This window comes from Scylla paramamosain, chromosome 2, assembly GCF_035594125.1.
Source record: "Scylla paramamosain isolate STU-SP2022 chromosome 2, ASM3559412v1, whole genome shotgun sequence".
Lineage (NCBI taxonomy): Eukaryota > Metazoa > Arthropoda > Malacostraca > Decapoda > Portunidae > Scylla > Scylla paramamosain.
In genome coordinates this window covers 19,892,501-19,910,000 of record NC_087152.1, presented here as the reverse complement: position 1 = coordinate 19,910,000, position 17,500 = coordinate 19,892,501, and the positions used below count along the sequence as shown (strand labels likewise).

Sequence of the window (17,500 nt, the reverse complement as noted above, 5' to 3'; positions counted from 1 at the left end):
TTTATTCATACATGCAAAATTAATCAAGAAGGAGCATAAGCAACCTTAATATATACCAACAAGAAATGTTTGAGCCGTTCGCCGCTGTTCTGGAGAGTCAATACTTTAGGCAACATGCACTGCACCTCCTAAGCATTTCGGGTTTTGGGCAGCCACCACACGCCACACTTGTGTACGTTATAGCCGGTCAGTAACATATAAGCTTTCATTAACTTTCACGTCCATGAATACCAAAGCCGAGCTACATGTAAATGATTATGCCTTGAGGCTGACTCTTTTCTCTCAAATATTATGTGCTATAGTGTGTGAGTGTGTGTGTGTGTGTGTGTGTGTGTGTGTGTATGTGTGTTTCACCTACAATCGTCTGCTGGTCACCCAGCCAGTCGTTACTCTATGGAAAGAGCTCAGAGCTCATACTGACCTATCTTTGGGTAGGACTGAGACCACTTACACACCACACACCGGGATAGCGAGGTCACAGCCCCTCGGTTTACATCCCGTACCTACTTGCTGCTAGGTGAACAGGGGCTACACAGTAAGAGGCTCACCCATTTGCCTCGACGCTCCCGGGATTCGAACCCTGTCCTTCTTGGTAGTGAGCCGAGCGTACTAACCACTACACTACGCGGTGTGTGTGTGTGTGTGTGTGTGTGGGTAAAAGGCGAGAGAGAGAGAGAGAGAGAGAGAGAGAGAGAGAGAGAGAGAGAGAGAGAGAGAGAGAGAGAGAGAGAGAGATGCAAAGACTAAAATTAGATGGTTGTTGTGAAGACTGAACCCACACAATACCAAACCTTCAGGGTGTTTACAGAAGCGGTTATCCCTAAGCACAGTCAGGAACGAGTTTGCTTTCAGACTGTAGGTAAAAGTTTATCATACTCCTAAGGACACAACGAGGAAAACAAAATTAGTGCATTTTAAGAACATTTGCTCAAATGTGAGCTTTTGATTATGTGGCAAATTCCAACAAAGAATCAATCATACATCAAAATTATTATTTTTTTAAATAGTTTTTGGACAGCGTATGGGGCACACAAAAAAAAAATGATAAAGTAAATAAATGAATCATGAAAAAATGAAAAAAAAACATACATATAAATTAATAAATAATTATATAGCTAGATTGATAAATAAGTAAATAAGTAAACAAGTAGAATTAATTAAATCTGACTCATTAAAATTTTTTTTTTTTTTTTCATTTTACCTTCTCATGAAAGTACTAAATCAGATTTGCGTGGAAGTGTTGTTTCCTGCTCCCCCTCCAAGAATTTATTGACATGTGCTAAATCTGCAAGAAGAGGATCACCTTCATGATTACAATTACGTCAACCATTTTGCAAAGTTGGAGACAGTTACTCACCACACGCTCTATGTAAATGAGCGATTATGAAATTTACACAGTTAAGACAAAGTTTCGATGCTGAGAAAAATAAGTTTCAATGCATTTTGAAACGGTATGAGTAATCTTACCTTGGAAACTGGTTTAGGCTTTCAACAGATGTCTTTGAAGATGTATATAAGAAAATATGCATGACGAATTTTGCTTAAGAAATAATAAAAAAAAAATATATTGTTTTCTATGGAGGAAATACTTCACGATTCAGGGGAGGCGGACCCCTCACTGCTCCTCTTCGCCCTGCAAGGATCACTTATGACCTCCGGCGCCATATTTGTGAAATGCGTAAAGGAAATAACGACTTCTTACAAATTTTCTTGTTTTTATAAACCCTTCTGCTCTTATGCTTCTTTCAAGAACCAATCAGATCTTTAATATATATATATATATATATATATATATATATATATATATATATATATATATATATATATATATATATATATATATATATATATATATATATATATATATATATATATATATATATATATATATATATATATATATATATATATATCGCACAATTTCAGTAAACAATCGCACTCGTCTATGCAATTCAGTGTACATAATATTTACACACTGATCTCCAGTTTGATTCTCATAAAAAAATTGTTTCTGAAGGTTGCTGGAGATTAAATCGACCCCATTCAGTTACAGTATGAGGTAGGACTGAACGACTTACTGTGTGAATTTATTATTAACCTAAATTCATTATTTTATTGTGAGCGTTCCGCAAAAAACAGTGGTGCAGGACAGTGGTCCGCTGCGCGCCACGCTGTAACTCACTCAGGGCCGCAGTTAGCCTGATTTAGTTTTAAGTAGCCACGAAATTGATGAGCGACACAGCGTGATTTTTTAAGAGGTTGGCCCAGTGGAGACTAAAGTTTGATTGTAACATCCGATTACGTTTTTTTTTTTTTTTTTATAAAGCGAAGATAAGCAACGTAATGACGTTGGTTAAGCCTTATGATGTTAGGATGGAATACGGCTTGATTCTGATTCATTTTTTGATAGTTCTTCAGTGTTACCTGACCAACAGACAAGCACAGTAATAAGCGTGACCCCTGGGGGTGTTCAGAGGGAGCAGTCTCATTACCGTTGGTGAAATAATTTATTTTCTGATGTGTTTAAATATGTTTTGCTTTAATGTCTTGCTTTTTCCTTGGCAATCACTATTTTTTCACGGTGTGGGGAAGGTGTGAAAAAAAAAGTGACTAGGAAGAAAAGCAAGACTATCAATTCAGAACATATAAAAATCTGCTAGAAAAATTAATAAATGAATAAAAAAAATCTCATGAAAAATATTAAGAAGTTCGGACAAGCAATTTTAACCTGCTTTTTTTTTTTTTTTCTTTAGGTTTTAAGCATTTTATAATCTAAACTATATTTAGATTATTCTTGAACATTGAATTGTTCAGGTACCCATTTCTATTAATATTTTCCTCCTCTTTATTTATCTGGTTTTGTGATCAGCTACTTATTCTGATTTTTTCTGAATGAATGGTAATTTTTTATATGGGAGCAGGTGATGAATTTCTTATTAAGAATATTTTTTCTTGGCAAGTTTTAGTAAGAAAATGTTCGAGCTTCCGTTCTATATCATTAACAAAATATATCTTGATCCCTATATCTCCAAAAATTATATTCTCGTTGATATTAATAACAATATGTTATCAATTTGTTTTGCACAATGATGGTGGAGCCGATTCAATTATTGACAGATATTCCATTTTTTGTCGCTTACCAACACATCAAAACATTAGTGGACAATGTTCTGGAGTCCGGCTGTTATATCTTACCCAATATTACACCGTCTAAAATTTCCGCAATTCCTCTAACACCCAACACAATACCCGCGTTGCGTTACAAACATTATTGTATTTGACAAGTAGGATCTCATAACTAGTGTATATCCATTTCACAAGTTTATCATCAGATTTTACTTTTTAAGGCAAGAGACGAGATTCTCTATAATCATATTGGAGAGAATTTCATCACCAAAGGACATTAGGGGAAACAGATTTCCAGCACGTTATCTTCTTGTAGACCTGGAATATCACACCATGGATCAAAGCAAGGTGCAAATATTTTAGGAAAAAACCTATAAGAAGAATTAATGATCTCGTTTTCTTTATATTTCTTAATAGATGTTCAGGACACGTCTGTACTGAGGGAGTTTTGCGTGCTCATTTTTCTGGTGTCCGCTTCGGTGATTTAGTGGCAGTATAGGGCATGCTTTTATTTATTTGTTTATTATTAAATATTTTAGTTATCTTTGTTACTCCTACTGCCATTACAATCTTATTATGTCCACTACTACTCGCTTTATTATTATTATTATTATTATTATTATTATTATTATTATTATTATTATTATTATTATTATTATAATCACTATTATTGTTATTATTATCATCACCATAATAATAATTTTCCGCAATTCCTTCATTATCACTATCACTTTCGTTCTCTTTTATGAGTATTATCTTTATAACTATCGTTGTTAATGCCATTATCACTAGCACGACCTTCGCTATATTTAGTTATTGCCATTCACTACTCCGTAATCTTGATTTTTCCCCCCTTTCTTCATCATAAATATTTGATTACTAGAATTATAATATCATATTCATTATTTTTATTAACAAGATCAGTATCAGTAAAACTGAAGCCAGTGAACGATATATATTATCGTCGCTAAGTTTCCTTAATTACCTTCTTTTTTTTCTGTCTTTTATTAAACCTTTAAATCATGGTTTTTAAACTAAGAAGCATGATTCGTACACAAGCGTCCAGTGTTTAATATGAAGGAAAAATAGCAATCTGGCTGTAATCGCTGCACAAACATCGGTGATAAGAAACAAGGACATCACAAGGCTAAAGCAACCCGGCCGGCTCTCTACTGATAAACTAAAAGAAAAATGTAAATATGAGACAATCTAGGAAAAATACATTACTCGCATCCTGCATCCAAGGCTGCCATTCATTGAGCACAAGGAGATGTAACATGACGTTGTCATGCCTCTCAACTGATTAGAAAACATACTCCAGAAGAAATATACAAGACTAAAAATCATCACATCCATGCCTATCCTTACGCAGCCGATCTTGTATTTAAAGTTGCCATAGATGCATCACAATACCAAACAAAGAGGTCATGAACATGGTTCACACACAAAACATTTCATTATGTCTCACCAACACCTCATCCACACAGGAAGGTGAAGTAATTCTCATCCTATACAGGATGATGCTCGCCAGCCATCCAGTATCCCTAAAACCTAACAATCATCGCAGGATATTAGGACGGAAATCCTGCCAACATCAATGGCGATAAAAGAAGTGTATACATATAGGAGCTGGCATAGTTTGTAGACACTTAAAGTACTTGAAGAGTTCTGCATATATCTCTGTCTGTATATCTGTCTCCTATACGATATCATTGATAACCGCCGTCGAAATATGAATGTTTTAAAAATCTTGATGTTATCAAAGTGTATCAGTAAAATACTTTACATCTTGTCGCTGAACAGAGGTCAGATTGACTGAAGGGTCGTGGCCCCATAGTGTGTGCTTCTTTCGGAAAAAATACCAATTCCTTTTCTGATTATAATCATTGTTATAATTATTATTACTATTATTGTGGTTGTGGTAATCATCGTCAACACCATCACTATTATCATCATCACCATTACCACTAATGTCACTAAGAAACAAAGATTGAGTTGATTCCCGAAGAAAAAAGTTCATCACCAGAGAAGCAAGGCGAGAAAAGCCAGTCTGTGACATTCGTGTCTCTCTTCACCCTTACTTTTCAGCTAGTTACAAATATTTCAACAATATTACCTTGTTACCCTTATTCTTAATTTATTATTATTATTATTATTATTATTATTATTATTATTATTATTATTATTATTATTATTGTTCTTGTTGTTGTTATTATTATTACTATTATTATTACTCTTATCATCATCATCGTCATCATTATCAACATTACTAAGACTGACAGCAACATGCCTTGCCAGTGGAAACTGCATACGTTCGACTGAGGTGTGTCGGGTTTTCTGTCACCGCGAAATTTTGTTTCCACCACACGCTTTTCACGTTCTGATGCTGTGGATACTTGCATCAAATATACTCGTACTTATCACCGTGGTTTTTTATTTATTTTTTTTTTTTTGTCAGTAAATGTTATTTCCTATGATCTGATCATTTTTAATTGAGCGTTTAGGTGTTGTCCTTACTGGGGATTCCCCAGCTTGCGGCTCTGTCAAAACACTGTACTAGGCAATTATCAAATTAGAGCCTGTGTCGTTGATAACCTTGCACCCCATACACCTCTCTCTCTCTCTCTCTCTCTCTCTCTCTCTCTCTCTCTCTCTCTCTCTCTCTCTCTCTCTCTCTCTCTCTCTCTCTCCGTCTTTTTCATGCAAATTTATTTCTATCAGAGATCTATACTTGCCAATGAATCATTAAAATTTGAGAAAAATTTGCCTGTCAATCAGTCATACTGCCTCCCCTGTCCCCCCTACCCCCCCCCCTCTCTCTCTCTCTCTCTCTCTCTCTCTCTCTCTCTCTCTCTCTCTCTCTCTCTCTCTCTCTCTCTCTCTCTCTCTCTCTCTCTCTCCAGTGTGAATTTCTTTTAAATGTGATAGGTTTCCTTTTAGACATGATATTTCCTTTAAACTATGATATTATATTTCTATTCTTTAGTTACGACTTTTTTTCCACACCACCATCGAGGTAAAGGTCAGGGCACGCTGGTGGCTTTTGCTGTTTGGGAAACAGCTCTTGAAGGGTCAGGTAATGACCCCCTATTAGCTTTTTCTTCCAAAAAAATACTTATTTACTGAGTAAATAAGTTCTTTTTCTCGGCTTTGGTGACAAGAGCGAGCGGGAGAGGTAGCTTCCAACATGGCTGGCGGTGCAAGAGGAAGTGACCATGGATTAACACGGTCACCCACTGAGACGTGACAACGCCTGGAGGAAACGTTGCAAAGTATTTTGGTGTTTGCAAAGAAAAAAAATTGCAAGTATCATAAAAAAAAAAAACATATTACACTAACTTGCCTTTTTAGAGCATCACAGTGAATATATATACTACAACACTATTCAATTTTGAGGTAGGAAGTACCTGACATAAAGTGTGTCTTGGTACAAGTGTGGCAGAGCCGCAGGCCGGGGAGTCCCCAGAAAGGATAAGGACACCTAAACATTCAATTCAAAATGGTCAGACCATAATTGTTTTTATCTAGAAATCAAAGAAAATGACAATTATTCCCTTTAAACTTTTTGTTTACTTATTTATTTATTTATTTTTTCTGATCTGGACAGTGATATCCAGACCTTATGTTATCCATGGTGCCAGTGCCACACTGCTCTGAGCTCCCCGTACTCACTTCTCCAAAGAGAGAGCAGCAGTTTTTAGAAAGGAAAAACAGTTCAGAAGAAGATGAAGCCATTGATCCAGATTTCAGAGGCACAACTGAGGAGAGAAACCTTTAATCAAAATAACATTAACGATCTGATGAGAGATCTTGGTCTCACAAAGTCCAATGCCGAGCTTTTGACGTCGAGACTCAAGCAGTGGAATTTGTTAGATGAAAGTGTGAAAATATCAAGTCAGAGAAAGCGTCACCAGTATTTTTCAAGCATTTTTACTTGTCAATATGAGCTTTATTTTCATCACCGGTCTGTTTGAGGCAATTGGAATCGCCTGTAACAAATAACGCCTGTTCATCGACAGCTCGTGCAGGAGCTTCAAGGCAGTGCTACTTCATAACGGGAACATGTATCCATCTCTTCCCCTCGTTCACTCTGTCAAGCTCAGAGGAATACAATAATATCAAGATCTTGCTAGATGCCTTGAAATATGAAGAGAACGGTTGGGAAGTTATCTGAGACTTCAAAATGATGGCCTTTTTGATGGATCTCCAAGGCGGCTTTACCTAGTTTCCCTGTCATCATTGCCTTTGGGACAAGACTGGAAAAAATCCGAGTTTAAAAAAAACCTAGCCCACTTTTTTTTAGGGTTTTATTGTTTTTTGGTGGGTTTATTGTTTTATTAGTGGTTTTATTATTTACTTATTTTTCATATTTATATGTAAATCAGTTTAAACAAGCAATTAAGAAGTAATCTAGAGTAAAAACAAAAGATTTGAGTTTTTTTTCCATGTAGGAGGGAAAACCGGCCAAAAACAACAAAAACATAATAATAAAAAAAAAAAAAAAAGGCCCACTGAGGTACCAGTCCCTGAGTAGAGTCCAAAGCAGCAGTCAGAAATTACACGATAAGTGTTTTGAAACCTCCCTCCTGAAAGAGTTCAAATCACAGGAAGGAGGATATACATAAAAAGGCAGGGATTCCAGAGTTTACTAGAGAAAGGGATGAATGACTGAAAATACTCTTGCATTAGAGAGAAGGACAGAATAGGGGTAAGAGAAAGAAGTAAGTCTCGTGCAGCGAGGACCCGGAAGGAAGGGAGACATGCAGTTAGCAATATCAGAAGTGCAGTTGGCATGAAAATAGCGGTAGAAGATAGCAAGAGATGCATCATTGCGGCGATAAGAGAGAGACTGAATACAGTCAGTTAAAGGAGAGGAGTTGATAAGAGGAAAAGCTTTTGATTCCACCCCGTCTAAAAGAGCGGTATGAATGGAACCCCCATACATGTGAAGCATACCTCACACATGGAGAGATAAGGCCCCTGTATTGAGTTAGCAGCTGGAAGGGTGAAAAAAAAACTTGCGAAGACGACTGAGAATACCAAACTTCACAGAAGCTGTTTTAGCTAGAGAAGAGATGTGAAGATTCCAGTTTAGAATATAACTAAAGGACAGACCGAGGATATTCACTGCAGAAGAGGGGGCCAGTTGGGTGTAATTGAAGAGGAGGGGATAGTTGTCTGAAAGATTGTGTCGAGTTGATAGATTGGAGGAATTGAGTTTTTGAGGCATTGAACAATACGAAGTTTCCTCTGCTCCAATCAGAAATTTTAGAGAGATTAGAAACCAGGCGTTCTGTGGCTTCCCTGCGAGAACTGTTTACTTATTGAAGGGTTGGACGTCTACGAAAAGAAGTAGAAAAGTGCAGGGTGGTATCATCAGCGTAGGAGTGGATGGACAAGAAGTTTGGCTTAGAAAGATCATTGATGAATAATAGGAAGACAGTGGGTAACAGGACAGAACCCCGAGGAACACCACTGTTAACAAATCTAGGAGAAGAACTGTGACCATCTACCACTGCAGCAAAAGAATGGTCAGAAAGGAAACTTGAGATGAAGTTACAGAAAGAAGAATAGAGCTGTAGGAGGATAGTTTGCAAGTTATTTTGCTCTTAAAACTGCTTTTGTGGTTAAAGCAATGAATTTACATATTTGCCTTATTTCATTATAGTATGGGTTACTGTTGGTTTTCATGTCAGGTAAAGACCTTTGCAAAATCTCAGTTGCTTATCCAATTGCTTTTGAAATGTTGCAAATAAGTTAAAACAATGAAAAAAAGAATATAAAGTTTTCTAAAGATTTTTTTTTTAATAAGATCATTCTTGAAGTAACCAGACCTAGCAAGAAATTTTTCTTATTTAGAAGAATTTGCTTACATTTCAGAAAACTTCTCAAATCTTCCTGAATGTTCTACCAGGCACTTTTAGAAGTTTCTAGAACATTTTTGAACATTCTATTCAATGTAAACATTTCCAGAATATTCTAGAGCTTTCTAGAAAACAGTAGTAAATACGTAAAAGTATCAAGAATTATCTAGAATCTCCAAGAATTTTCTAGAATGATTCAGAATATTTTAAACTAGGCTCAAGAATATTTTAGAAAGATTGAGAACATTCTGGAACACATTCTAGAAAGACTAGGAATATTCTAGAGTACTGCTTAATAATATAAAAGTAGGAACTTGCAGACCACCAATAAAGTTCTGCTTTGGCTGCCAGAGAAGATATCACAAGAAATGAAATGCCATCAAGAGACTGCAATCATTCTCCAGATGCATTCTGCTACATATGTGGTCAATCCATTAAGACAAGAGCAAAGAAGTTCTTTGTGACAGCATCTGGAAAAAAATGGTGAAATTTAGCTATTTTGGGACAGAAAATCATTCTAAAAGCCACAAAAGCAAAGTTTGACAGGAATAATGCACATTTTCTATTGTTTTGCAATGAAAAAAGTTGAAAAATAACAATTGCTTCTCAAACACAAAAAATCGTGTTACATAGCGTAATTCAGTATTAAGAGGCAGTCATCTGTATACCGCCACCCGACCACAAGATCATCCACCCTGGAGATAGGATATAGATAGTAAATAGATACGAACATAAACTGTTAAGTAGAGACAGACACGTAACCTAACCCATCCTTTCTGTAGCTGGAATGGCTGATCTTCCTGTGATCTGCACCGCCAGTGTATAAACTGTTCACGCTGTTGTTGTTACCCGCGGATTTAATGCTCACAGGGTGTTAAAAAAAAAAAAAAAACTTTTCCTGATAACCGATTAACCGAATTCAGAATATGATTATATTTATATTTCGCAAACGATCACTAAACAAAAATAAGTAAATAAGTAAATAATAAAAAACAAATACGTAGCAGCTAACTAAACAATGAAACGAGGAATAAGGATAGTGATAATAATAAAGTGACATCACCGCACCGGCAAGTGTATAGATGTGTTATTCTAGGAAAGGGGTTTGGGTAAAGAGACTCTCAGGGATCAGTGACAGTTCCTCCTCTCTTTGTTCATCAACTGACCAGTAGTTAATCAAATTTAACATGCGATTTAAGAAAAAAAATACCCAAATGTTATCGCATACACCTATCAGACAACGTTCACTACTGTAATTACCCCTCCCTCTCAACACAGGAAATATCACTAGTACCGTGTGGCTGTTACATCACGGCAGCTACTGAGTCCGATTCATCACTAGTTCAGGAACGTGGATCAGAGTTCGGAACTTGAGAGAGAGAGAGAGAGACGGGCGGGGGAGGGCAGGGAAAGTCATTAGTCCGTCTTCTTCGTTACATGTAATACCACAGGACTGCCAGGCCGCAGCATACGCAATTCGTCAGTGCAGCAAAACTAAGCTGGCACTTCATCTCTAAACACGACTATATTCTGAAATTGTTACCTGTCTACCGTATGCCACTTTCCTCCTCCACTTGATTTTCCCCTGGACGATTCTCATACTATTTTACACATTTTGCTAACACTCAATTTAATGAGAAACACATCTTTCATCCATTTCACTGTGAACTCAGAAACACTCAGCCTTATTCAGTTTCCCAACATAAATGAGACTTAGATTTTTTTTAAAAGAAATGGATGACACAACACCTTGAGAACTGAACTGAACAAATAATGTTCTCAGTGAAACAAACAAAAGCAGTAATATCTGAGCTACCTACTAAACGAAACTTAAATAAACACAGAACGAATGACGATTACTTAAATAACAAAATGGCAGCCATTGACAGATACGTATAACAGTAGCAGAGCAAAGGGGCATACTCGTACAGTATTCAGAGGCAGGGGAAACAACTTTTACATATATACAAAAGAATATGAAAAAGTATAAAAGAATACATGTGGAGGGAAGAAGAATGGTGTAAGTGAAGCGTAAAATTGGATAAAGGAAGCATGTTTTCGTTTCTGTGTATATCTCTATGAACACAAAAAACAACATGCAGAGAGAGAGAGAGAGAGAGAGAGAGAGAGAGAGAGAGAGAGAGAGAGAGAGAGAGAGAGAGAGAGAGAGAGAGAGAGAGAGAGAGACTGTTTAAATACCAACTACTAATAAATTTGCACAAAAGATTGAAATTAGCTTCTCAAACAAGCACCAATGCTGATTTGTTTGCTTTGCATTAATGAGAAGACACACTGTTAAGTTAATAGCAAAAATATAATTCGGAAACCTGCATGCGTGATGAAGTGCTGGTTTAGCCTGTGAAAGGAACGAATTATTGCAATGGGTGGCAGTTCAAGGGTCACATTAGACATGCCACCTCGCCTTGCTTCTTATCAGGTCACTGCACTCCTAATCGCTATGGGTAGACAAGGCGGCTGAATTGTATCAACATTATTAAAAGCGACTGTCATAACAGCATCTTTTTGTGATATGTATCAATCTAGTACAGGTAAGATTAACGTAAGGTTAACGACAATAATATTGTATATCTGTGTTTTGGGATGTAATGGGAGCGCAGAATTCTCTAAGTAACAATTTTAACATATATCCATCTTAGTATCCATTAGGGAGAAACGAGAAAATGAAATACACCTCCGGGTAAACATGAATATACATTATGGAAGGACGTATAAATATAATTCCCAGAAGCACCACGCACATTCTCTCACAAGATTGCCGTGGTGACCGCCTCTGCCAAGTGTTATTTTGCGTGTCTTGCGTCATAAAGTGCCTTTCCATTTCTTCAGAACCGATCAGGACCACCCAGGAACCTGTCCTTGTGACGGCGTCGCCTTCCCCGGGGCCGTCGTCCACAACAACAACAATAACGTCAGCTCAGAACCTGTCCACCACAACCCCAACCACCGAGGCCCCCACGCCGGTGGTGGAGGAAGTGGCGGCACCCATCCTCGGAGCCACCGCCAGAAACAACAGCATGATCAACATCACGGCACAGCTAGGCTCGTCTGTGTTCCTGCCGTGCGTCACTCACCACTCCATGGAGCGACAGGTAAGGTGGGCGGCTAGGGGGCGGCCACTCAGAAAGGCAACAATAGTGTAGCCATCATAACGCATTGTTCTCCTCTCTACCAACTCTTGGATGTATAAAACATTTTGTGAGAGCTCTCGTTCAATAACAGTAGGAAACTATGATACTGCAACCATTCATTTTTCAACCTCCGGCAACCCTCTCCGTGTGAGGCTGGCATGCCTGAGGGGACGCCCTAACTTGCAGGTAAACTTGAGGCATTACGTGCTAAACATCAACTAACCATCAATCTAGATTTGTTTACCTTGCCAAGACTGTGAAGTTGTTGTGGCGCTGGTGCTCATGAGGGAGGAGGAGTGGAGACAATGGGAAGTTATAATAATGGTAGAGCAGATAGAAGTGGAAGAATGGTAAAAACGAAGTAGCATGGGCAGCAGTGGTGACAGGCTTAGTGCTCATGATGATGGTAGTGTTAAATGTACTTCATAACACCTAGACAAAGAAGGGCCGACGGGGAGAACGAAAGGGAAGGAAAGACGTGGTTGGGAACGAGAATGTAGACTTTTGGAATAAATACAGTTATCGCAGCATTGGGAGAGATCACGAGCATGTCAGAATTCACATAACAACGAGAATCTCACGCACACACACATACACACACACACACACACACACACACACACACACACACACACACACACACACACACACGGTAATTCAAGACATACGATCTGAGGCTTTAAAATTTGCCGTCAGTTGTCTCCTCATTCCCTGCCGTGTTCACGGCGACGGACACACAGGAAAACAAACAGTGACAACATGCAACCAGGATTACGAGAACACACACACACACACACACACATTGCTATCGAATATCTAAGTGACATGAACTGTTCAGTCCAGAGCAGCAGAGCAGTCCCGGCCTTTGTCCTTAACTAGACGGTAAATTGAATCGTCCCCTCCAGTTTCGTCCCCGGCGGCCTCTTCCTGGCATCGAACTATTTAGTGGCATAATTTTCCTGATGATCTCAAGATGACTCGAAAACCTCGCGAAAATGGGGGCTTGATTCCAGATAATGACGATGTAGGTAGGAGGGGAGATAAGTGAAAGAATGAGGAGGAGGAGGAGGAGCAGGAGGAGGAGGTAGAGGTGAATGACTTGGATGAATATTTAGAACAGCGAGGTCCTCACTTAGTAGTAATCTTAGTAGTAATCTCACTTAGTAGTAATAAAGCTGACTGGATAAATACTGATTCGGAGACAGGACAAGTGGGGCGTATTTCACGGACTTGTGTACTATGAGTATAACTACACACACACACACACACACACACACACACACATATATATACGAGTATATATATATATATATATATATATATATATATATATATATATATATATATATATATATATATATATATATATATATATATATATATATATATATATATATATAGCATTACACTACCCCTGAAGACGTTATGAGAGCACGTCTGTGAGAGGCGCTAGGCAGCATTTCTCTGGTTCTTTCTTTTTCTAGCTACTGTGCCCCCGAGTGCCGGTAAGGGTTCATATGAACTTTAATGCAGCCTTGAAATATGGATATCATTCACATACGTATGCACATGATGTGTTTGATTTACGGAACCATTTATAAAATTGTATGGGCACTAATGGAAATCAAGAAAAATAATAGAAAATCCGTGGACTTGCTTTTTCCCTTTCACCACAAACCACACACACACACACACACACACACACACACACACACACACACACACACACACACACACACACACACACACACACACACACACACACACACACACACACACACACACACACACACACACACACACACACACACACACACACACACACACACATGATATAAGAGGTATGAGGCGCAGGAGACTCACTTCAATCCCCAGACTTCCTGTGATTTGAAGGAGGAGGAGGAGGAAAGGGAATGAAGAAGAAACTCTCGAAAAGAAAAACTGGCAGAAGGAATAGAAAGTCCACGTCAGACAGAAATTCGTAGGAAAGGATGATAAAAAAAAGGGAGAAAAAAACACGAATGACAGAAGCTTCACCGCTGCGACAGGGAAAACGACAAAGGAAATTAAAAAAGAGTGAACGAACTCAAAGGAATTAAAATGCAAAATAAAAACAGGAGGCAGAGTGGATGAATGCAGGTGGGCAGTAAAGCGGCCAGGTGGTGCACGTGTGTGAGGAGAGTGAGATGAATGTCGACACGGGGGACAGGCTTATAATATTTAATTGCTACACACCAAAAAAAAAAAAAAAAGCACACAATACCACAGTGAATGAACAAGCTCCTGCCCCACCGCTCTCCACCACCACGCCCTTGGCCTCGATACGCCCCGCCGCTCATTGCTCACGCCAGGAAATGATTTGCAAGATGAAGGAAAGGGAAGAAAAACATGACTTATGGCGGCACTCAGGGTTGGGTGTCATCTTTTCAGAATTCCATATACCATCCATTAGTGGAGGGCATGCATACATATGGAACTGTGTGTGTGTGTGTGTGTGTGTGTGTGTGTGTGTGTGTGTGTGTGTGTGTGTGTGTGTGTGTACGTGAACACCAACACACACACACACACACACACACACAAGATTATGAGAGTCAGTGGGCAAGATGAAGGTTATGCCAGGCAGCACTTGAAGAAGTAAAGTTTTAAGATGATCTTTTGATGAGTTCTAGCTGCGTTCTTTCCTCTTCCTCTTTCCAGATCTTCTTTGTCCTCTCCACTACCCTCTTTTTTTTTTTTCTCCTTGCTTTCTTATATTCCCTTTCTTTCTTTATTGCCAAGTGGTTCAAGAGAACTCATCTTTGCATATGCGTGGAAAGTGAGTTTCTCGCCGGCCCATTGCAACATAAAATAAAAATAATAAAGTTATAGACGGTTGGAGGAGGAGGAGGAGGAGGAAGAGGAGGAGGAAGAGGAGGAGGAGGAGGAGGAGGAGGAGGAGGAGGAGGAGGAGGAGAAAGAAGAGGGAGAGGAGGAAGTAGCGATGATGGTGAAAAAGATGGAGGAGGAGGAGGAGGAGGAGGAGGAAATAGCGATGATGGTAGAAAAGAAGGAAGAGGAGGAGGAGGAGGAGGTAACGGGGTTGGTAGAAGGGGGAGGAGTAAAAGAAGGAAGAGGAGGAGGAGGAGGAGGAGGAGGAGGAGGAGGAGGAGGAGGAGGAGGAGGAGGAGGAGGAGGAGGAGGAGAAGGGGGAGGAGGTGGAGGAGGAGGAGGAGAAAATGGAGGAGCAGGAAGAAGAGGAGGAGGAAGAAGAGGGGGAAAAGAAGGTAGCTATGGTGGTAAAAAAGTAAGAGGAGGAGGAAGAAACTGCGGTGGAAATGGTGGAAGTGGTGGCAGTGACTGTGGCAGTGGTGACGGAGGTGATTGGCCTTTCTTTCCCTCTCCAGTAATGTGTTTAGCGTCGTCAATTTAAAAGCCCCTTCAGATCTCGACCCCCGCCCCTCTCTCTCTCTCTCTCTCTCTCTCTCTCTCTCTCTCTCTCTCTCTCTCTCTCTCTCTCTCTCTCTCTCTCTCTCTCTCGTAAACCAGCCAGTGCACTAAAAGCTTTCTCCTCCCCTTTCCTTGGCATCTGATACAGGTGTCGTGGGTGAGGCGGCGGGACTGGCACATCCTCACCTCGGGCCTCCTGACCTACACGAAGGAGGGCCGCTTCACCATGCACCACTCGGAGGGCAGCACCAAGTGGACTCTCGCCATTAAATACCTCAAGCTGGAGGACGAGGGAGTCTACGAGTGTCAGGTGAGCGGGTGTGAGTGAGTGAATGTGCTAATGAAGGGTAGAACGACGGATTTCGCGAGCAAATCAGTGAATGAGTTACGTGAAAGGAACATATGCGCAGGCGAAGGAAGGACGGACGGAGTGAACAAAGGCAGTGACGGAATGAATACGTGAGAGGATCATGGTATAGATGAAAGAAGGATTAAGCAGAGAGAGAGAGAGAGAGAGAGAGAGAGAGAGAGAGAGAGAGAGAGAGAGAGAGAGAGAGAGAGAGAGAGAGAGAGAGAGAGAGAAAATGACGAATGAACGAACAGAGCGGACGAAGAATAACGAGAAAAAAGGGGGAGGGAAGGTAAATGTAGAACAAGCCTGAGCTAAAGGAGAGAGATTGCAAGAAAACACACACACACACACACACACACACACACACGTACAGACAGACTGAGAGAGAGAGAGAGAGAGAGAGAGAGAGAGAGAGAGAGAGAGAGAGAGAGAGAGAGAGAGAGAGAGAGAGAGAGAGAGACGAACGACCAACTAGAAAGAAGTAATGGAGGAAGGATTGAAGTGCTGGGGAGGGAGGACAGGACAGGACAGGACAGGACAGGAGAGAGAGAGAGAGAGAGAGAGAGAGAGAGAGAGAGAGAGAGAGAGAGAGAGAGAGAGAGAGAGAGAGAGAGAGAGAGAGAGAGAGAGAGAGAGAGAGAGAGAGAGAGAGAGAGAGAGAGAGAGAGAGAGACCTAGTGGGAGGAAGGGAACGTTAATCGCAGCCTCCCAAAGTTATCCCTCTGTGGATCTTGCACGAGACAGTTTTTTTTTTTTTTTCGTCTCATTACAGCCTCTTCCTCTAACTGAAGATAAGAGCACGTTGGTTTCCTTATAGTGGCACTGCATAATTATAACCTCTCTCTCTCTCTCTCTCTCTCTCTCTCTCTCTCTCTCTCTCTCTCTCTCTCTCTCTCTCTCTCTCTCTCTCTCTCTCTCTCTCTCTCTCTCTCTCTCTCTCTCTCTCTCTCTCTCTCTCTCTATGACAAAGTTCAAATGTATTTATCTATTGTTATTTTCTTTTTATATTGTCCAGAGTTCGATTCTTCTTTTATTTCGCTTAGTGCGTTTCATTTAACTGTTATTGGGTTTTTTACTCGTCGATAACTGAAAGGGAACGAGGGGAGAGACGCGGCCTGTGTATTCCGCTGTAATTAAGAGAGAGAGAGAGAGAGAGAGAGAGAGAGAGAGAGAGAGAGAGAGAGAGAGAGAGAGAGAGAGAGAGAGAGAGAGAGAGAGAGAGAGAGAGAGAGAGAGAGAGAGAGAGAGAGAGAGAGTGTGTGTGTGTGTCCCTGGTATGTCTACTTCCTCTGCTTCATTTTTGTTTACCTTCCAACGCTTCCTCCTGCGAATGGTCTCGAGAGATTTAATTAGAAGCGAGGGCAAGTCTGACAGTACCAAATGTATGTCTTGATTTCCGTCCCTTGGTGGTGGTGGTGGTGGTGGAGGTGGTGGTGGTGGTGGTGGTGGTGGTGGTAATGGTGATGGTGGTGGTGGTAATTTTGCTTTCCCTTTTGCTAAAATATATAACTTCATGCAAAACTTTTGAAATTTTTAACTCAAACATGTTTTTTTTTTCTTGGTATCACAGGTAATTTTGCACA

General features: G+C 39.8%; 1 protein-coding gene across 3 annotated transcripts in view; it reads left to right on the top strand.

The window, feature by feature from the left end:
• The window catches only part of LOC135111652 (hemicentin-2-like), a 219,245-nt gene that overhangs the window by 180,835 nt on the left and 20,910 nt on the right, over nt 1–17,500 (top strand). Inside the window, exons 5-6 of one of the 3 annotated variants that reach the window (XM_064025196.1) lie at nt 11,838–12,100; nt 15,714–15,875. In XM_064025196.1, coding sequence (XP_063881266.1) covers nt 12,026–12,100; nt 15,714–15,875 — 237 coding nt within the window. In that variant the 5' untranslated portion in view covers nt 11,838–12,025. Of the gene's footprint in view, nt 1–11,632; nt 12,101–15,713; nt 15,876–17,500 lie in introns of those variants that run through there. The other 2 variants (XM_064025186.1, XM_064025177.1) reach the window with 2 other exon arrangements.